Consider the following 22272-nt stretch of genomic DNA (forward strand, 5'->3'; position numbering starts at 1 on the left):
GCTGCGGCCAATGGGCGCCTCCCCGGCCGGCCCTTTCCCCTCCCCCTTCCTCCGCCGCGGGGCCGCTGTTGCGCTCGGGGCCTTGGCGGTGGGACCGGAGCGGGGGCGGGGAGATGGCGGCGGAGGCCCGAGCGGCGGCCACCACAGCGACACCCAGTGCGGGCGGACGAGGCACCCGCTGGAGGGAGGAGCCGCCGCGACTGCCGCCGGCCCGCGCTCAGCAGTGACCGCTCGCCTCTCTCAGGCCGCGGCCCGCCGGACGCACGCCCCTCCTCCCGCTCTCCGCCTCCGCCGCGGCGCCGATCCCGTTCCCACCGCCTCCGCGCGGCAGCGGCTGCGGCTCGGGCTCGGCCGGGAGCCCTCGGCTGCCCTTCTCCTGGGCGGCGGTGGTGATTATGCGCGGGCGGCCCCGGGCCCTGCGGTGCTCCGAGCCCGTGGTCCCGAGGCCGCCGCGCGGGCGGGGAGCGCTCCCTGCCTAGGCCCAGCGAGCGGGCGGCCGGAAAGCCGCAGCCATGTACTTCCTCAGCGGCTGGCCGAAGCGGCTTCTGTGCCCGCTGGAGCGCCTGGAGCCGCCTCTGCACATCCAGACGGACCCCCGGAGGGCCTTCTTCGCAGTGCTGTCCCCATCGCAGCTCAGCATCTGGTACTGCAGGGTGAGTGTCCCGGCTGCGTCTGGCCCCGCCGCGTGCGATCCGTCTTTCTCCAGCGGGGCCGTGGCGCTCGGGATCGGAGTTCTGAGTTACTTGTGAGTCGCTCCCGTGGGCCGGTGCTGTGCAGCCTGGGTGTTTGCTGCTGGCTGAACAGTGTCAGGAAAACGCGAGATCCATCTGCACAGACTGCACCACGTATTCCCCAAGATGAGACTCGGAACCAACTTTGTTTTCTTCCTTTTTTTTTTTTTTTTTTTTTTTTTTACTTTGGCTGTAGCTGGCTTAACATAGTGACTGCTCATGGCAGTGTTATTGCAAACGTGCTTCCTGTCTTTTGTGTTCGTATGTTCCATGTTTTATATAAAAGAGCATATAAACAGTAAACAAAAAACAACGAAGCACATATTTTTTTATGAAGCAAAACTGCCTGTGACATCTAATTATGTAATCCAGAAGTTCACAAACTTTGTTTGATGATAGTTTAACTGTTTGGTGACCCTGAGAACAAGAATTACAACGGCTTTTGGTTGGAAGTTGCTGCTTTAGCAGTGTCGTTTGAAACAGCGTGTAATTGGTATTAAATGCTTTGCTCTAAGTTAGCTTTGATAAGATTGGTAGCAAAAAATGCTGCATGTCAGTTTGATTTGATGCAGCATTACAAAGCAGCTGTAATATTGACTTTAAATTTTAATGCTGGATTTTTAAAATACTGCCTTAGTAAGATCTCTGCTTGTCTATAAATATCTCTGATTCCAGATAATTTTCAGAGTTGATCTCAGATTACAGAGAAAAGTTAAAATCCAATTTTGGAAAGTTGGTATAGAGCAGTATCAAATGACAGTCATAGCGTTAAGTTTTAAGTTATGCTGAGATTTCATCACTTGTCTCTGTGTTATGCTCTGCCTGTCTATTAATTAGTTCCTGGGTGGGGTGCTGATGCCATATTTTAACTTTCATGTGTGTTGCATCAGGGACTATCAACCCAGTACCTATGCTTTGTGAACATTGTCATGTGCCCTGCCACCCCTTTGATTTGTGGCATGTAGTGTAGATGAAGTACACAGTTTGCTAGCTGTTGCTGGTTGTTAAATCTCTAGCTGTAGTTGTCAACAAAACATAATTGGTGGCCGTTTCTGGAGAAACAGGTAAATGAGGGCAGGCTTGTAGAATGCTTCACAAGATGTGCTGTATTGCCAGAAGGCAGTTTGTTTTACAGTCTGTTCGCAGGGGCTGCGTTCATTGCCTGACAAGTTTGGGCTTGTATTGAAACACTGAACAGTGTGTAGCTGACAGAAGGAAAGAGGGGTAGAGGAATTCACTTGTTGCAGGCAAGGTTGAGCAAACTTAAAGGTCATGAAAAATTTCTCAGTGCATTCGGGTTCAGTATGTAATGGTTTATTTTGACACAGATTTTGCCAGACTTGATCAGTAATTGATTTTAGACTACAGAAAACATTACAATCTCACCACCTGCATGGATGTCCAGTTGTTAGCAAAATTCTGTAAGACAGATTTATGTTGAGCATTTTTATGAGACTACATTGCATTTTTAAGCATATTTATTGCTGGTGGGTTTTTTTGTTTGTTTTTTTTTTTTAAGGGTGAAGTCGTAAGTTAAGCTGTTATGAAATAAACTAAAAGTTTTGGCATTCTAGAAAATGATATCATTAGGCAGAAGTGTCTCCTTTAGAACAAAGCTACTTTTTTGGTGAGGTTGAACTAATTCAGTTTTGTGAAGTGGAAAAGCCTTCAGGCTAATGTCCTTATTAAGACTTAATACCGTCTTATATATATATGAATGGCTTTGTGTGAGAATGAGGTGATGAGGCTGGTGAAAATGTTCTGAGGTTTTCAAGAACAAGGGGTGCTTCTAAATACTTCCAGGCTTGTGAACTAAGATTGAGTGTTGTGTGTTTTTCAAGCGAAGCGGTAGTGTTAGAGCTCCTTTTTATCTACTGTGTATTAGGACCTAACACTAGGGAAAATCTGTCTGAAAGTGTGGATTGGTTTTGGGGTTGGAAACCATATAGATTTTGTAAGGCTAGAAATTGGGTTAAATGACATGGGTAAAAACAGATGGAATTCTCTTGGTGTCTTTTGAGTAAAAAATTCCCAGACTATTTAACTTGTTGTATTGCAGAGTGAGTTTAGATTGTAGACACAAAGACCACTAATCAGTGATGAACTTATTTCATTACATGCTGAGCACACTCCCCCCATATATGTATATTTGTTTATAAACTGTATGAGTGTGCTACTGTACTTATTTGTATGTTATAAAACATACACAAAATAGAAACAAAAGAATGAAAAGATTAAATAAACTTTCCTTTTAATTTTACTTTATTTATTAATGGTATAAAAATGCTTTCTTCTTGTTGCCCAGTTGATTCTCCTGCACGTGCCCTAGTTTGGAGACAGCTAATCTAAGCATTTTTCTTGAATATTTCATATGAAATATATGGCCACAGAACATTCACTGATATTGAAAGCCAGTGAACCTGTTTTCACTGACAGCATTGGAAGCCTTTTTTAAAATTCTGCTAATGTTGGGTACTTGGATGTTTGAAATGTGAAACTTCAGTTCTTGAAAGAAACTTTCTGAAATACTAATAAGAGGTAATTTATTAACCTGGGAACTGAAAGTGTGCTTTCATGAGGCAGCTGTGCATTTTAAAGGGTTGTCATCTTCTTTGAGTAGATTTGTATTTTTGTGGCTACTGTTGGCTTTTCTGGGGCAGTTCAGCTTGCTGAATAAATGGAAACTTGCTTTTCCCTGCACGTGGAGGGATGACAGTAGCATTGTTCTTAGCTCGTTTAGAGTGTTACTACTTTGAGAGCAGTGACTTTTTGCTTTAGATCAGCTTGGTTATCTCAGGAAATAAGAAGTTGAGGCAGTTTAGGGAATTCAGTTATTCTCTAGATATTGAGGGAAGAAGATGTATGCAGCTGTAGGATATGTGACAAAGGCAAGGATTTTTCCGCTGCAGATGTTGAAGAGTAAAACAAGAATAGAGTCTGATGACGTAATTGCACATATAAATATAGTCTGGTGTTTCCTTTCTTTGATCTTAACAGACTGATGGCAATGACAGGAATAAGTACCAGCCTTAAATATTTAATGAAAACCCTTGCACATTGTCATACTGTTTGGTATGACTCTGCCTGTCATTACCAGTCCTGCAAGCTCTCTGGAGTCTATTCATTTTGAGGAAAATATCCTAATTACCTAGATGTTTACCAACTTATGATTTATATCTACCCTTGTTTTTAAGCTTTTCTTTTTGTGATATTCTGATGCTCAATGAGTTCACTGAACTATAATTTCATGGGATACTATGCATGTCAGAATCCTAGATTGCTGAATAATCTGTCTTTATTCTAAATGCCAACTTTCTTAATATTCTTCTAAGACACTCTTCATGTGCTTTTCAGTTTCTAACTGGTTCTGTGTTAGAACTGAGCTTGATACATGCTTTAAGCAAATTGGATGCAACAGGGAACTTGGGCATCACCTCGTAGAGAGGTGATCTCTGTAACTTGGAATTTTGGCACACTATAAAAAGTTATTTGTGACACCAGTGCTTATAGCATATGTGAAAAGTTTTTTTTTAAGTGCCATTGTTACTGTAATCTTTTTTTTATTATTATTACAAGTGACTATTAAAATAATAATTTAAAAAAAACCTAATTATTTTCTCTGTGCTTCCAGGATTAAGCTTTTGGAGTCATGTATTTATCTCAGAACTCTAAGGAGGATAACTTGCTGAGTACAGTAGTATGTCCCTTTTTCCTTGATAGGATTAGATACAATCTATCTAGCATTTTTATATGAAATTTAGTTGGAATATGGACATCGGACATGTTGATAATGACATATGTGGTTACACATTGTGAACAATATGACACAAATGGCATCCGTGCAAACTGGATGTCTTGCTTCTTCTGTTGTGGTTTGTGGTTTTTTGGTTTGTTTTGTTTTTTTCATGTTTTTTCTAGTAATTTGTTTTCTGGGATTCTGACTTCTCACAGATACCTATCAGGGACCAGTTATGAAAAGGCCATTTTTTTTTGCACTTTTGTGAGAGTGACAGCTGTTCTTTTGCTTCCATTATAAGGTTATTTATGACTTACGTAAAAAAAAAAAAAAGATAGAGAAATACCTGTGGGACTGATGAATTTGTCATATGGAATGTAAAGTTCTCATGTTAATATTAGAGGATAAACCAAAAATGCATACTATTAATATCAAATAGATGACCCTTAAAAACATTGCAAAATTACTTACCTGAAGAGAATAACATCTTAGTTGTGAGCTCTGACTTTCCAAGCTGTTGCATGTTTAGTTGCTTGTCAGTGTAAGATCAGATATTAGAGGTTCTGTGAATTTGCTCTTTGTCACGGAGTCCTAATGGTCCATTTAATTCAAATTTAAGCACTTGATAATTCATGGGACTGAGAAATAGCAAAGAATACAGCCTTCCTGGCAATGTTTTTGAGCAGTGGGCTGATTGAAAACTTTAGCCTGGGAGAGGCGGTGACTGCCATCAGCGAGGCAGTTCTGCAGCACTTTGGTTTTTGTTCTTCCACAGTAGACTCTGTGAAGCACAGTACTGGGAGTTGTTCATGTTGTGTTTCTTGGATGGATATGCTGCTGATTTTAAACCTTCCGCTGCTTTTTTTTAAACTGAGCTAAGAATGATATTGTTACAATTAACATTACTTTCAGAAATCCTCCTACCACCACATTATATCTGTTTTACTTACAAAATAGCTTTTCATGGTCTATCTTCACATCCCTTTTTCCCCCTCCATTTAAGCACTTATTACTTAATAAACCTCCAAAGATTCAGCCTTCAAAGTGGAGTTCAAGCCATCTGTCAACATACAGCGCACAGTGTCGCCAGCCTTTCATTCTGTTTCTTTCATTCTGCCACTTAAAATTTAAGCTCATCGGAATAGTAAGTTTGATTTTTGTCTTGTCCCTACATCCTAATACAACATTGAAAAACTTGTCTTTTGAGACAAAACAAACATTTGTGTTACTGAAAGAAATTGCCTCCTAATTCTGAATTAGATAAAATTTATATGTCTAAAGCAGTAAGTTGTTAGAGGAGGAGAATGTAAGAGTTTTGACAATCAACTATGGCCAGAGAGCAAAAAAGATGTGGATCAAAGCTGAACTTGTTGGCTGTGTGTAAAATAGCAAAACAACCAGAACTCTGCAAAGCTTTTAGGCATTTGGGCAGAAGTGATTACATTCTGTGCAACTTCATTGCTATTTTAAAGAGTTTTTTTTAAGTTATTGCCATAGGAAAGTGTTCAGATATAAACTGTTTGACAGTGAGGTTGTTATCCTTTCTTAGGATATGGTGTTACTACTGACATTTAACACAGCTATCATACCTCCTTCATTTTTCTGTGTAAAAATCATGAGTCTGCTGGTGCCTCACAGGAACATCTACAATCCTTTTTTTTGGGTGACTGTAAGTGACAGTATTCCTGTTTTCTTCTTTCTCTTTTTACTCCTGGGTTCAAGCCAGTTCATAGTCAGAGAGCAACTGAAAATGAAGGAACATTAACAGGTTTCAGTATTTCAGTCTACGCATGCAGTTTGGTTTTTAATTCTCAAACTTAGTCCAGTAGTTTTGTGTTGTATTTGCTGGCCTGTTTAACGTGCTGAATGTGATTTACACGTGGTTTGCCACTAACCCTCAGCAGTCAAACCACAGAATCCAAACTAAGGAAAACTTATGTTTTCATTATATTATATTCTGTCAAACAATGACTGTACCTCTCTCCAGTTGGCTAATGTATCATTTTATTCTGAGGCCTTTGAATGCCTCAGTAGAATCAGGCAGTTGCTCCTGTGAGAGCTACTGTTCAAATCTGTACTACTTGTGCTATTTAAAGATGGCTAGTTCAGAGCAGTGCTAGCATCTTGGTTTGGGATTTAGGAGTCTGTTCAGTGTGCATTCACATCACATGGTGGAATGCCTGTGTTTGGAGAAGTGAACCAATAGTTTCTCATGTCTAGCTTGCTGAGAGAATTTTATGTGAGGCTTGTATATCTTGATAGATCTCTTCATTAAAAACTACTTCATATGATCCAGTGTTAGGAGATTGTTTACTCTGCTCCTGGTTATTGCATAAAGAAAGAAAGTTGGAAAGGTGGTATACTCTCTATCAGGTAGGGGTATATATATAAAACTATTGATTTCAAATGACTTTCAGTGAGTGTTTGTTGTGGTGTAGTTTTCTTTTTTTCTTTATCTTGATAAAGACTCCCATCTTTCTCAGTTAAAAGACCAAGGGAGTTCTTACTAAACAATGTTACAACTACTAATACTGAAACCAAAGACAATTTTAAAGCAGGTGGTTGAATTGGATGTCTTTTCCTGTGAAACTGGCTGGCTACAGTAAGGATTTTATAGGTAGTGCAGTTCCTCTATTTCAGTACTGGTCATCCAAAATGTTTGGGGTTTTTTTAAATTAACTTTTTTTTTTCTTAAATGTTAGAAAGTATCCGTTGAGAAGCATAAGAATTTCTGAGTATGAGACCTGTGGAAAGGTTTCTTGTGAGAAGAGAAGCAAAGTAACTGAGTGCTGGATAAAAAAGGAAGGAGATGCGGTATATTTAACAGTGGGAACAAAAAGTTGTACTATATTTCTTATTACAGGAACACTAGAGAATTAATCTTTGGTGGATGATACTACTGTGGGTTTTTTTTATGGTTGTCCTCCCTTTTCCCCTTTTTATCTATTTTGGTATCCTTTGAGCATCCTCCCCCACTGTTCTATTCATAAGCAAGTGTTGGTTTCTGTATTCTGTTTTTGCCTGACCTGATATTCTTTACTGAGAGGCAAAACATACCTTATCAAAATGCTAGACTTTCTTTGCAGTGGATTGAGAAATGGCTTCTCATCAATTCTGGGAAGCTTTTGCTAGCTTTCAGTTGCAACTTGAGTGAAAATATGATTACTAGTTTCACAGGAGATCTTCAGTTCTTCCTTTCTTAAGAACTGAAGGTGTTTATTTTGTAGATAATTCTTTTTGAACAATTGTTTTTATTTGCTAGGTTACTTCCTATGTTTCTCCAATCACAAGTTTCTCCAAAAGCTGTGATTCTGCCATTAGAAGTTTAGTGAAGGTAGATTTTAAGCATTGAAAAGAGGCAGAATCATTGTCTTGATTTATATTTTGTATCTTGTGCTTAAATGGATTTCTTTATGATTTTTAATAGTTGCATGCTAAAGTGTCGAGAAGGAAAAAAACATGGAGTTTTCATGAAGCTGATGTAGGGAATTGGTTATCCCAATAGAAACAAATGCAAAGATTTAGGGAAAATTATGTACAATTGAGTCTGAATACCTGCTGTTTCTATACAGACTATGAGTTAGTTATCTAAAACTAATTAGAGAAAGGAATTACATTAACTAGGCCCTTCTGTTTTTTTTTTTTTAAATATTTATTGAATGATTTGTTCTACTTGGGGCAAGTACTTAAAATTAGGCTGATAGACTTCTTTTTATACAGTGTACTTCTGTGCTGTTATACCTCTTAGGTCATTTTTTTGGTAATAAATGACTTCAGATATAAAGTGGCTGTGTCTATTTTGATTGCACATGCAGAGCAAGCTGCCTTCTAGGTGTGTGAAGCTTGCAGCTGTTCTCACTTTAGTGAGGAGCCTGTAAACCTATGGAGTGAAAGTTCTAATGTTAGGGCTTTTCAAAACTCGTAGTTTTCAGTTTCTGAATGTGGAAATAAATAGCACTGGTGAAATATTTATGGTTTAACCACTGGTTAGGTAGACTTCCTGATTTATTGAATTAGAAATGAATCTGCTTGCTAATAGGAAACTGCTTAAACTCAAAAAGATGAAAAGAACATGTGCTCTTAATGGTAACTCCTTTAGTCTTCATCCGTAAAAACAAAATGTAAATCAATCTAGAAATCAGTTTTGTATGCATTTTACAATTGCTGTGTACGTGGAATATTCTTCCAGATTCTGAGGTATAGTAACAGCTTTCTCACAAATAAACCTTACAAGAACATAACAGTATAAATATGGCCATTATGGTTTGTGAAAGTAGCAGTATAGAAAGAAAATTGTGCATTAATGAGTTTCTAGCACTTTTTTTTTTGCCCGCTGCTAAAATTCTTGACGCATGGGAGTGCTTTAAGAGCAGTGTTAGAATCATCAGAGCAGATGACCACAGTTGTACACAAGGCACTTCTTTTCCCTTTGTATCAAAGACATTTAACTTGCTTTTAAACCAAATGATGAAAGACTATGTAGTTCCCAAGAACAATAAAGAAAATTCCATTATGACTAAATCTATTTACTGTTAGTTTATTTGATCTACTAGTAGCTGAAAAAAAAGAAAAGCCATCTGAACTGAAAAAACTGGTGTAAATAGTTCTTAAGGTTAATATTAGTTTGCTTGTTTTACTTTCCAGTATAAATTCTTAACTTTATTTTTGGAAAATCATTCTATGTAGATGTGACATCTAATTTATAGAACTGTTCACAGATTGCAGAGTCATACTATAAATATGCCAAGGCTGACTGTCTATGTGGTATTAATTAAACTCTTTGTTTAAATGCATACTAATTTCATACTAATTTGTTTGTAGCTCTGCTTTTTTTTTTTTTGGAACTGAAGCAACTGGTTTCAAATGTGGTGGTAGTAAATACTCACCTAATTATGGGGTATTGTGATTTCTGAGTAGCATTAATCATTTTACATTTTTTCTGCTAGTTCTGCCATTTGAGCAAGTAGACTAGAAATAGTCTAAGTTGACATCACCTCTGACTGTTGTGACTGATTATCTTTCCCATCTAGCAGCTGGGGTATTCTTTTTTTTGGTGTAGAGTTTGCTGCTACAAGTCTAAAGAAAAAATCAACATTTAATATGGTTAGAGAATGCATCTATTGTATCGATGAGGGGAAACTTCCTCTAGAAAAAGCTTGGTTTGTTTAATGTAGCTGAAGACTAAGGAAGCATGGTTGTGCTCAAACCGACTTACATTCACATATATCTCTGCCTTCCTTCCCAGTGGGGGACGGTAGCAAACAAGGGAATACCAGTCTAAGCTGAAAGCTATTATTGGTTCAAGAATGAGAAAAGTGAAAACATATCTTAAATATATTCAGGGAGGAAGACTGTTTCTAAGCCTAGGAGCAAGAAGAGGCAGTCTTTCTTCAGGATTTTATGTCAGCTCTAAACTGTTTTCAAGAAAGGGAATGAAGACTTTGTGCCTTTTGTAGCTTTGTCTGAGCTTCAAGACACAGGAAGTCTCCTCGGTCCCCAGGAATAAAGGTACAAATGAGCACTTCCCTTCACATGCAAAATCAGTTCAACAAACTGTAGAGGCAGTTTGCTTAATTTCTGGTGACCTTTCCTTGAAGAGATGTAAAAAAGATTTTCTGGTTATCATCTGTTTAATACAGTGGTCCATCTGTTTAGCAAAAACAATGTGAATAGATTGTACCAACTCTTTTACGTAGAATTTTTCATCCTGACAAATTTGACACTCCTTTTCATTGTAGAAGCCTATTAGAAGTGTTTTTTTTTTCTTTTCTCATTTTAAGCTTCAGTTACCCTTTGTCTAACTTGAAACTAATTCTGTGCTCTGAAATAACTCTTTCTTTTTGGCCAAAGAAATATTTTGTTTGTTTTCATCTGAAATACGGGAAGAAAAGTCTCTAACTCCAGTGCGGTGTTAGAAGGTGGCATTCCTTTATTCCACATGATATGTACCAGACGACTTGACAAACAGGCACATTCTCTCAGAGTTCAGATTCTAGATTTAAACAGTTAAGACATACATCTGCACTACATTGGCATACATATTCATTCTTTTCCAAGAACTCCTTCCTATATGCTGATGTCCCTCCGGGTATGCGCGGTTGCATTTAGGATGGTTGGATGCCCACTTTATCCCCAGTTTTCCACCATCAGCTTAATCACTTAGACTTTTGCCTGACCTTTAGCTGTTTTTCCCCAATTTGGCAAATTTCCATTCTTCGATATGCCATCATGAGCAACTTCTAAAACAACATATGTGGAAATCTGAGAAAAACGTCCTTGTACCTGGAGAAATGGAAAGATAAGTACTCTATTATGACTCCAGTGCTTCTTGTAAAGAGGAATTAGAAGAAAACAAGGCTATTCACACACCAAGCGAAGTTGAAATGGAAAGTTTTAGGATTAGCGCTCATTGATTCCTTTTGCTAAACTAATATATTGGTCCTTGAACTAATATACTGATCCCTATTGCTAAACAAACCAGCCTGTATCATTGCCTTTTATTTGAAAGTGAGATGAAGAGTGGCAATGTGGCAGGAGTTCAATGTAAATTCTTTTTAAAAGCACCATTGTATTGTGCTGTCAAATACTCATTTTTTTTAACTTTCCTTTTTTGAGAGAAACATGTTAAGGAAAGATAATTGTTTACATTCCCGTTTCTTCTAGACAAACTGTGTAATTATTATTGTGTTCTTTTTTTTCCCCTTCAGCCCAGTGTGTTAATGGTGAGCTACAAGGAATTATCAAAAGCAGCTTCTCAGTTTGGATCTTACAAGCAAGCAGAGTGGCGGCCTGATGGTACCATGATAGCTGTTTCAGTAAGTAGAGTTTTCATCTTTTTATTGTGGTTAAATTATTATGAGAAGAGTTTTCTATTACCAGTTTCCTTGTAGAAATCTGGAGTCTGTATATATATTTAATTAATATTTATCTTACGTGAATATATAATGGTACCAAGAGATAATAGAAATTTTCTTTAGTAATCTTAGTGCTTTTTTTTCTCTGAAGAATGAATTGTAGTTCTTTATTAAAATGTTTAGATGTGTTTGCTAGAGGTTGTGCAGCATCTCAGTATTTTTATGATCTGATCACAAAGAATAAAGATGTGAATGAAGAAAATAACTTAAGAGTTAGGCACCATAAGCGTGTTTGGCTTGATGAATAGATTGTATGGATTTTTCAGAAAGGTGAGTCTTAAATGGATGAAAATTTGGATGAAGAGTTGAACTCGTGGTGCATGTGGGAAAAATGTATTTAGTCATGCTTCATAACTAGTGCTGTGCTCACAGCAGTTCAGTGGAGTATTTCAGCTCCAATATTTAGAAATAAATTGGAGGCATAAGACACAGCAAAAGTAAAAGTAGAGGTTTCAGAAGTCAGAATACAGTAACTCTTGCAACTTTTGGCCAGGTCTTATGTTACGAACTGGTCGTAAGTTAGGTGTGTATCTTTTTGTAGCTTTTTAAGTCACGATTGTTGAATTTTCTTGTGAGAGAGTGCAAAAGGTTGAAATCATTAAAATTATCATCAAATATTGGGAATGTGGAATTGGGAAATTGTGTGGTAATTACTGTCTTGTTTGGTAGATTGACTTCATTGCCAAATATAAACCATCCTTTCTACTTAAAATGGTGTCTATAGAATCTTGCAGATTTTAAACCAATCTGGCATTCTGTCATAGTGGAAAACACTAGATGGTTGATGAAATTGTTCCTGCCTCTACTAAACTTCTGAAGATCCCATTTTTGTATGTAGTACTGGGGCATTCTTTTCTTGATAGTGAGCTTACAACGTGTAAATCATTTGAAAGGATCAATTGAAATCAATGCAGTAATATATTACTGCTAGTATTTCTGTTTGTATCAGATGATATTTTCAGGTTGTAAATGATCGTAGTTATCTACAATAACAAAAAGGAGACTTCTGTAAAATTTACCATGAGTAAACTAATAATTCTTCAATTTTGTAACGGAGAATATAATCACAAGTGAACTACTCAAGCATGTTACAATTACATCTTCATACAGGAATTCAGAAGAGATATAGACTGTTATATTGAATTAATTCATATATTTTTTCTGTGATGTTGGGATCCGTTTCCTCAGGAGACCTTATAGTTCAACTAACACTAAGGCTATTTTTGGTTTTTTTTCCATTCAGTTACTATACTTTCAAGTTATTTTTTTGCGTTAAATGCATAGCATTCTATTTTTGTGGTTAATATCAGATTGTATATGCCCATGTCTTAAATTCTCATATTGCAAACTTAGGTTTCACAAAGTAAAATGTAAAATGGTCAAACAGGGAAGGGGAAGTCAATTTGTAGCCTCTGCTGTGACGTAATTGTTGTTTGTACTGAAGGCAAACTTTGATCCAGCATGTAAGGCTGATAGCTTTAATGGTTGGCAGTTAAACGAGCTTAAGCAGTTCTCACACTGTTGCTGTTCTCTAGAAATTCTAAGATTTTTACTACTATTTCTTCTGGTGTTAAACTGTTGGTACATTTCTAAACTAATATCTTGCTTTGGACTATCATATTCACCATCACTGTTCATGTATTGTTCATTTTTAGTAGAGTTTGATCATGCTCTTTTTGTTTCCATGATATTTTGTGGGTTTTTTCTCATATTACTGTATTAATAATTTTTTTCTAGTGTTACTGAGTTTAGATTAGTATGTATGACATGATAACTGATTCTGCCAAATAAATAAATTTGGATCAAGACTTTAATGCAGAGACAGATACTGGCATTTTAGACCTAGTTTGGGCCATCCTCTGATACAAGCTGTTTTTCAGGGTCTATTCCCAGAACAAAAGCAGAACTTTATGAAACACCACAGCATGTGAGAAAACATGTAGTGAAATCACTTGTAAGGCACTGAATGTTTATGCTTTGACTGTCAGGGGTGAGAATGATTAAGGAAGAGATGATAATGATGAAATTTCACTAAATTTCGTTGCAGCATAGTTATTTATAAAGCAATGTAGAAAACTGTCGAATCAATTTGCAACAAGTATCTGGTTGAATCTTCTGCATTCAGCCAGCTATTCATGGAGTTTGAGGTTCTGTCTAGAAATGAACCTGTAACAATAGTAACTTGTGTTTTGAATGGGATTCATCTAGGTCCTTTGTATAGTATCAGTATAAAGATTACTTCACAGTATTGTTTTACTTTTCCTTCCAGTATAAGGTAACTTAGAGGTTAAATATTTAATGATGTAATGGAAAGAACTTGTAAAGATATTAGAAATGAGCATCTTCGGGTTTTTTTTCCTATATAATGATTGAACATATTAGTGCTCATGGAAAATCTTCCAGTTATTTTCGAGCTGTCTCAATAGCATCTTTTTGGTTTGGATAGTTTTTTGAGGGAAGATATTTGCTTTGAATGCAAGAATTGTGCTTTTAATACATATTGGACTTCCTTGAATCTGAAACACAAATTCATTTCAGGAAATACGATTTTTCTGTGAACTGATGAATGAAGCTAACAAGCGTTACTTTTTCCTTTGTTAACAGAAAAGGAAACCAACCTTGCAAAGCAACTTGAAACCATTCATTTCAGTGCTGCTTATCTTTAGTAATAATGCTTTAGGTACATACCCAGCCTACACTGAAATGTTTGTGTGAAAACACTGTAACTGAAGTACATTTGCCAATTTGCCTGAGGGATAAATTTTTGCTTTGAACAAATCATACTTCTTAATTTTGAACAATAAACTTTGCTGATCATTTGCCCATCTTGCACTTTTACAAGCACTGGATCAGCTTCTACTCATGATTGCAACATCTGATTACTAAATTATTTATATTTTTCTTTGAATAGTTTTGTAGTTCTCCAGAATAACAAATATAACTGGGTATTGGATTATAGTAGAATGTTTTTCAGACACTGAAAGATTTAAAAATATATTGTTGTATCTAAAGATGGATGAATGAAGATTTTTCAAAACCTACCTGGACGACTGACACTGAAAGGCAGTGCCTGGCTTCTATGGTGTCTGTATGTGTTGAAGCATCTGGAGGTCTTGCTTTGAAGGCCTGCAACATTTTACTGGATGCTTTCTGCATTAATTTCTGCATTCTCTATGAAAGCACAACTAACTCTCTCCTATTCAAAACTTAAGATCCTGTTGTTAGAGGTTCATTTCTCCTGCTGGGAATTAGGTGACTAAGTTCCACATATCTGTCTATTTTCATGTACTTAGATCTATATGAATCAGACAAATCTCTGTGGGATGCATACATCAACAGCATATTTTCATGTTATCTCTCAAATGAATGATATATATTCAGTGGATTTTGGGAGGTAGTATGGAATTTATGTAGAATGAATTTTGAAGCACTATTTTTTAGTATGTCTGAAACTTGATAGTGTGTATGTGCGCTCCCGCTGTATATGATATGTAGAAATGACAAGAATCTGTATAGGTTTTACTCATGCATCTAGATGGCCAGATATGCATTTTATCAGTATTTCTCTTTCAGACTGCAAATGGATACATCTTATTTTTTGAAATCCCTTCAGCAAGAGACAGGTATCTTTATGAGCCAATGTATCCCAAGTAAGTATTGTAAACCTTCTTTGCATCCTCACGGTGTGGGAAAATGTGACCAGACAAGTCCTAGGCAGATTATATGATCAAACACATTTTTTTCTTGTCTGTGTTTTAAACCTTGATGAGTATATAGACTATCTTTCTTTGGAGTTAGAGTCAGTTCAGAGGAGAAGCTGATCTAATTGGCCTACTGTATAGCGGCAGGATTACTGGCAATTCATGAACTCTCAAAATTCTGAATAGCAGAGTTAATATTATCTAATTTTGTAATTGATGTAAGGCAGCCTTTTGGATTCCTGATCTTTCGCAAACTATAATAGTTACTTAATAGTAGTTCAGTTAAATATATCATGTTTCTTAGGAATTATTAGGATTACATTTTTTATAAATTCGTCTCTTCCCTCCAACTTTACCATAATTGAGATATTTTTGAAACAAATGGGAAAGGAATTTCCTATATCTTGTACACAATATTAACTGTTTTTAGTAAGAATGTATAAATACTTTAGTTGTTATGTGTTATGTTGTCATTATCATCTTGTTTCCCTTGTGAACTGTACAAAAAATTTCCTTTGTTAAATTGTAAAGTGACTGTACGTTGGATGAATTTGTGGTTAACTTCATAGACTTCTAATGTGATTTGGTATGATTTGAAAATATTTAGGAGAGATTAAAACCTTAATGGCGTATTTGTGTTTTTGCATGTTTACGTAGGCAGACTCTTTAGTTGTTGATTGAATCCAATTTGTTCACAGGAATAATAAAATACTATTGATTTATCATTGGGTAGAAATGACTTTATAGGGGGAAGAGGGGGGTGTCTTCTTATTCACATAATTAATTAAAGTTGATGAGTAGGTGTCATGGGTTGAGGGCTTTTTGTCTGTGACAGGGGGCTAGGCCCTCCGCACCTCTGCCCCTTCTCCTGTGGGAAGCTGTTGGACAAGTGAGAAGGATGAATTGCCTGACTGAGATAAGGAGTAAACTATTTTACTAAAAATGGTAAAGGAACTTGATACAATACAATATAAAAGGAATCAAGAGAAATAAATCACACAAACGGGAAAGAGAATATCAGCAGGCCAAGGCCGGGTGCTTCCCACAGCCTCTGCCTAGGGGACAGCCTCTCAGTGGCAGGACATGACAAAGCCCCTGTGTCTGCAAATGGAAACCTCTGAGGAGTATTGGATGAAGATTATGTCACATAAGAGAAAAACATAGGACGTAACTGTTAAATCATGGACATTTAAAACTTTAGTGTTTATGAAGGCTTGTTTTGTGTTTTTTAAACAAATCTCATTTGCAAGTATTTATTGGAAGAAATGACTTGGCAGCTAGTAGAAAATTTCAAATGGAATTAATTTTCACTTCATTGGGTGGATAATTGTGGATGTTACACTATTATAATGCATCATCTTCTTCTGAAATAACCCTTGAAGCTGTGGAATTAAATGGAATTTACTGTTGCAACTTATTTGTCAGTTTTCCAGAAACTTAAAACTAATATGGACAAGTTATATTACAATGTTTGCCTTCTCTGAAACCTGAGTAGATCAAATTTACAAACTGACTTTTCACATCTGACTTACTGTCATCATAAAAAAAGGAGAGGGGGAAAAAAAGTAGAGAAGCCTAACCTGCTAAAAAATCTGTTGAAATAAATAAAGAATTAGTATGTCTACAGCTACACATAATACAGAGTAGATGATAAGTGATGGTATACTCTTCTTCTATTGGGCATATATTTTTAACTGGTAAAATCTGAAACTGTATGGAAATATGTATAAAGTATGCAGTAAGAGTGAAAGAAATTTTGGAACTTTTGATGTGCCATGTTAATAAGGCATTTGAAAATAGCTATCAAGCTATATCAGACTAACCTTCTTATAAAAAATACTGGAAAGTGACTTGTCAACCTAGAAGTGCACGTTTTATGAGAAAGTATTTGTTAGCTGAGTTGTCTGTTGAATGCGGAGGACTTTAGGGTATATTTGTCAAGCCAGAAAAATAATATAATGTGGTTGTTTTTTTTTTTGTGGATGGAAAAGAAAAGGTGCTTGTCCCAACTTTGTTTTTGTTGGGTTGCTCACAATCTCTTAAGGCTAGTGCATGGACTTAATTAAGAAGATCTCACTGAACTTAATGGGATTGCTAGTCTGTCTATATTTAGCTCTCAATTTGAAAACCTACTTAAAATTACTACAGTTCTGGTTATATTAGATCAAAAGACAGGCACCCAGTAGTGTTTGTGTGTAAATCATGTCTGCTGGGATTAACTACAGATTGTTCTATAAGCTTTTATGATGAGTTGAACTTATTTTCCTATGCAGGCGCAATACATTGTCAGTAGGTAGTTTCACTAGTTATGCCTTATAGTTTCTCTTGTGTTGATCAGATATTAAAGAAATAAAAAAGACATATGTATAACTCCCAAAGCAAACCCAAGCCAAAATGAACCAGCAGACAAACTAAACAAAAACTAAAAACTGAAACTAACTTTTTGGGGGGATGTTTTCATTTTCCAAAGATGAAACTGTTTCACTAAAATACTTGTAAATTGTTCAGTCCTGCAGAAATAAAATACCAAATGTGTTCTGTGAACTATGAAGCAATTAAAAAATCACTGTAAGTACTCGTGTATTTCTTGCATTGTGCCTGAAAGGGATCATCTTACTGTTTTCTCCTGCTGTAGCAGTGTGTTCCTGGCTCCATTCTGTATGCTGGCAGTAGTGATTATGGAGCTGTGCCTTAAGGCAAGCTAGGTTGCTGACCCGAAGGGAAAACTAAACCTACCTCTTTTCTTTCTTTACCTCCTTGCGCACCCTCCCCTAGATTCTAGCAGCTTAGCTTGCAGGCCCTCCTACAACTTAACGAAAGGGCTGGTTTTAGGAAGTGGTGACCTTGAGGTAGCCCTGAATGTAAGGAACTGGTTGTTAGAGCTTTCTATTAATTAGAAGGATTGTAAAGTTCAGGAACATGGAGTGACTGGCTGGTGATACTTGTGTGGTGATCCTCTTCAGTTCACTATAAAGCAGTTGCTTGTGATATTTTAAGACTCATGCAAACATTAATTCTGACTTGCCCAATTCTGACTTGTCATAGAATCATAGAATTAGCTAGGTTGGAAAAGACCTACAAGATCATCCACTCCAACCACCTACCTACCACCAATAGCCCCACTAAACCATGTCTCTCAACGCTGTATCTAAATGTTTCTTGAACACCTCTGGGGCGGTGACTCAACCACCTCCCTAGGCAGCCCATTCCAGCGCCTGACCACTCTTTCAGAAAAGTAGTACTTCCTAATGTCCAGCGCAAATCTCCCCTGGCGCAACTTGAGGCCATTCCCCCTCGTCCTGTCACTAGTTACAAGAGAGAAGAGGCTGACCCCCCATTCACTACAACCTCCTTTCAGGTAGTTATAGAGAGCGATGAGGTCTCCCCTGAGCCTCCTCTTCTCCAGACTGAACAATCCCAGCTCCCTCAGCCGCTCCTCATAAGGCCTGTGCTCCAGACCCCTCACCAGCTTTGTCGCTCTCCTCTGAACACGCTCCAAGGCCTCAATGTCTTTCCTGCAGTGAGGGGCCCAAAACGACACAGTACTTGAGGTGCAGCCTCAGCAGGGCTGAGTACAGAGGGACAATGACTTCCCTACTCCTACTGGCAACACTATTTCTGATACAAGCCAGGATGCCATTGGCCTTCTTGGCCACCTGGGCACACTTCTGGCTCATGCTCAGCCAAACATCGACCAATACCCCCAGGTCCGTTTGCTCTACACAGTCTTCCAGCCACTCTGCCCTAAGCCTGTAGCGTTGCCTGGGGTTGTTGTGGCCAAAGTGCAGGACCCAGCACTTGGTCTTGTTGAATCACTTCATCCCATTGGCTTCAGCCCGGAGATCCAGCCTGTCCAGATCTCTCTGTAGGGCCTCTCTACTCCCAGGCAGATCGACACTTCCTGCCAGCTTGGTGTCATCTTCAAGATGTATGTAGTTATTATGTAGTTACTTATCTATGTTATCTGTGAGTGGAAGTGTAGCAAGTTTTGCAGAATGTTAGGAAGATTGAGGGCTGTCCTTGTATTTGAGTAGGGTGGGACAGTGTCTCATCGGCTGCTGGAAACAAAAATGAAAGGAAAGCAGGTCAACTGTGGGACTACACACTCTGCATATCTGAGGTAAAGTTTTTTTCCCCTCTACCATTCTTCTCTTTGGCCACCTGCATGGCATACCAGAAAGTTAACAGGTTTTGTAGAGTATGATCAGTTTTGTTTTGCTTCCAGCTAACAGACACTTTTGCTCCTGAAATGGTCTTTAAAGTCTGGACTTGGTCTTATTCTTAACATTTGAAATAAGGATCTGCTTAGTGCTCATGATCTGACCAAATCTACTTACTGTAAGTAGAATGAGGCCAGTCCTTCACTATCATTTCTTTAGTAACCAGTTCTGACTGAGTCATAAATGGTAAGCATCTTGATAAAAAAGATTAAATAAAAGGACAAGTCTCTTAATACAGTTTCAGCTTGGAAAGAATTCTTAAGCACTGCAGGTAAACATAATGTGGTGACGGTGTGCTGAGAGTACAGACCAGAAACTTACTCAGCTACACTTGAATCCTGGTGCAAGACTTTCTAGTTTAATGAGTAATTGAACATGTGATTATATTTCCTCCCATAAAGATGAAAAAAATAATAAATATTGTGTTGAAGTTCTCCTGTCACCTTAGCTCTCATTTAAATACAATGTGCATGTTTTACTGTCAGTAAATAAAAAATGTCAGAGTCACATAATAAGATACTTTCTTGGCTTTAGGGTTTCTTTTACATTCCTCTGCTTTAGGCAATTGGTAGATGCAATGAAGTTACAGCTGTATAAGGCAGTACTATTTTTGAAACAAATACTTGTTTCAAAACTTTGTTTCAAACCATCATTTAAAGAAACGGACCAACGAAGTTGCTGAAAATAAAACCATCTGTTCTTTCATCTTATATATGAAGTTTTTCCTACTTATGATAGAGCAAGATGATCCTCAAGTGCTTACCTATATTTGAACTGTTAGTAGAACTATTAGAAAAAAAAAGAAGAAAAAGAAAAACAAAAAACCCCAAACAAACAAACAAAAAACCCAGCTGTATAGGAATATGTGGGAAGTGAAGGAAACATTTTAGCCGTTTATACTTTAATACACATTTCAATTTATTGTTTTAAATTCTAGTCTTGTGTTACTTTTTGAGGCTTATTTGGTTTCAAATGTACTGAAGTAGGTATTGTAACGGATTAGACATTTTTCACCTTTACGCACATTTTATATACAAGCTAAAATCAGTTTCAAGTGATAAAATTAATGCTTGCAGTATAATAGCAGCATTCTATTGTGAATTCTGAATATTTTTCCAAAGGAGAAAGGAAGGTTTTTGTATTTTATCTGGAGTCCCTTGATAGCGCTGTTTGTTGTTTTTGTTTGTTATTTTTTGTTTTACTGTTGGTGTGTCTAACTCTAATATTTTAAGAATGTTATGAGATGAAGTTTTTCTGATGAAGAAGTATTTCCAGCTCTGCTGATACTTTGCTGGAGCTTGCTAGTCTGTGGAATAAATGCTTAGTCCTGCTTAATCCATTTGACTAAAAACACATTAAATTAAAAAGAAAAAAGAAAAAGGTAAAGTAGACTACCTCAGGCTATTTTACTTTTCCAGCTCTTAAAAACCTCTCTCCAATTCATAGCATACTTGGAAGAGAATCAGTGTTGGCCATTAGCCCACATTCTGTGATACTTCCCAGAAGTGAACACAAGTACAAAGTCCTGATTTAACTAGTTCAGTCTAATTTTACCACCATATTACTAAAATTAATACAAACAAAATAATGAAATAGTGAAAATAATAGAATGGTAAAATATGATTAATCTCTACATGTGATACACTTAAAATTAGTAGTGCACTTAAGTAAATAGTGTCACATGAGTGACAGTATTTTTTGAGGAATTTACAAAGGAATTTGTACAGATATTGTACAGATTGTTTCACAGGGATGACATGGAATGCCATCACAGTGGAGACTTTACTGAACTGTTAATTATTTCAGTTCAGAATTTCAGCAGAAATAGTAAGACTTGTAACTGAAAAGGCACTGTGTGGTGATTTAATGCTGAGGCTATTTTTGTCTCATATTTCTTCATTTCCTCAAGTGGAGCCTGCATGGGAGTTAAGGGCCATAGATATAGAATCAGGCCTGAATTACATGTTCTAACCAACATGAGCACATTAACAAGCTAATTTTTATATTCCAGTTCATATTACTGGATTAATGCTTGTATATCTGGTTAGAGTATTTGTGTCCTACTCTTTTCGGCATTTTTCAAAACTTTTCCTTCAGCAAGACTGTTTATAGGTGCCATAGATTACTTCATCAGTGGGGATTTTTTTTACCTGATTCAGTGCAGTTAAGATTAGTGTGCAGAAACATTTTGAACTTTAAACTCTGCAGGGGTTACTGATGAGGTATACAGTTAATGAACTTACTAAATAGTTGTTCTTGGGAATTAAGGTTGCACTAAATTTTACGTGTGTGGTTTTTCCTTGTTAAAACAACAAAGTTGTTTTTGGTATTGATTGGACAATGTGTATTTAAGACTAGATTAGTTGTAAAGTTTTATTAAACTTTGTGGCATTTGCTAGCCCAGGAGCAATTAAGAAATCTTTGAAACTGAAATAACTTGTTACACCATTTCACTTTTAAAATTAATAGTTGATTAGTATGTTGGGTAGTTGTCATTTATAGAATTATAGAATGGCTTGGATTGGAAGGGACCTCAAGGATCATCGAGTTCCAACCTCCCTGCCACAGGCAGTGTTGCCAGCCACTAGATCAGCTACTAAGATCAGATTGCCCACGGCCCCATCCAACCTGGCCTTAAACACCTCCAGGGACAGGGCATCCACAGGCTCTCTGGGCAACTTGTTCCAGCGCCTCACCACTCTCTCAGTGAATAATTTCCCCCTGACATCTAATCTAAATCTCCCTTCCTTTAGTTTAAATCCAGTCCCCCTTGTCCTATCGCTGTCTACCCATGTAAAATGTTTCCGTCGTGTTTGTAAACTTTCTTTAAATATTGGAAGGCTGCAGTGAGGTCTCCCCGCAGCCTTCTCTTTTCCAGTTTGAACAAGCCTGGTTCCTTCAGTCTGTCTTCATGGTAGAGATGCTCCAGCCCTTGGATCTTCTTCATGGCCTTCCTTTGGACCCACTCAA

At 37.4% G+C, this 22272-nt stretch overlaps 1 protein-coding gene across 3 annotated transcripts in view; it reads left to right on the plus strand.

The window, feature by feature from the left end:
* RIC1 (RIC1 homolog, RAB6A GEF complex partner 1) overlaps positions 273-22272 on the plus strand; it is a 53465-nt gene continuing 31465 nt past the window's right edge. For 2 of the 3 annotated variants that reach the window (XM_021379272.1, XM_021379271.1), the window contains exons 1-3: positions 493-653; positions 11175-11282; positions 14955-15031. In XM_021379272.1, the coding sequence (XP_021234947.1) occupies positions 513-653; positions 11175-11282; positions 14955-15031 (326 nt within the window). In that variant the 5' untranslated portion in view covers positions 493-512. Of the gene's footprint in view, positions 398-451; positions 654-11174; positions 11283-14954; positions 15032-22272 lie in introns of those variants that run through there. The other variant, XM_021379270.1, reaches the window with a different exon arrangement.

This window comes from Numida meleagris, chromosome Z, assembly GCF_002078875.1.
Source record: "Numida meleagris isolate 19003 breed g44 Domestic line chromosome Z, NumMel1.0, whole genome shotgun sequence".
Taxonomy (NCBI): Eukaryota; Metazoa; Chordata; class Aves; order Galliformes; family Numididae; genus Numida; species Numida meleagris.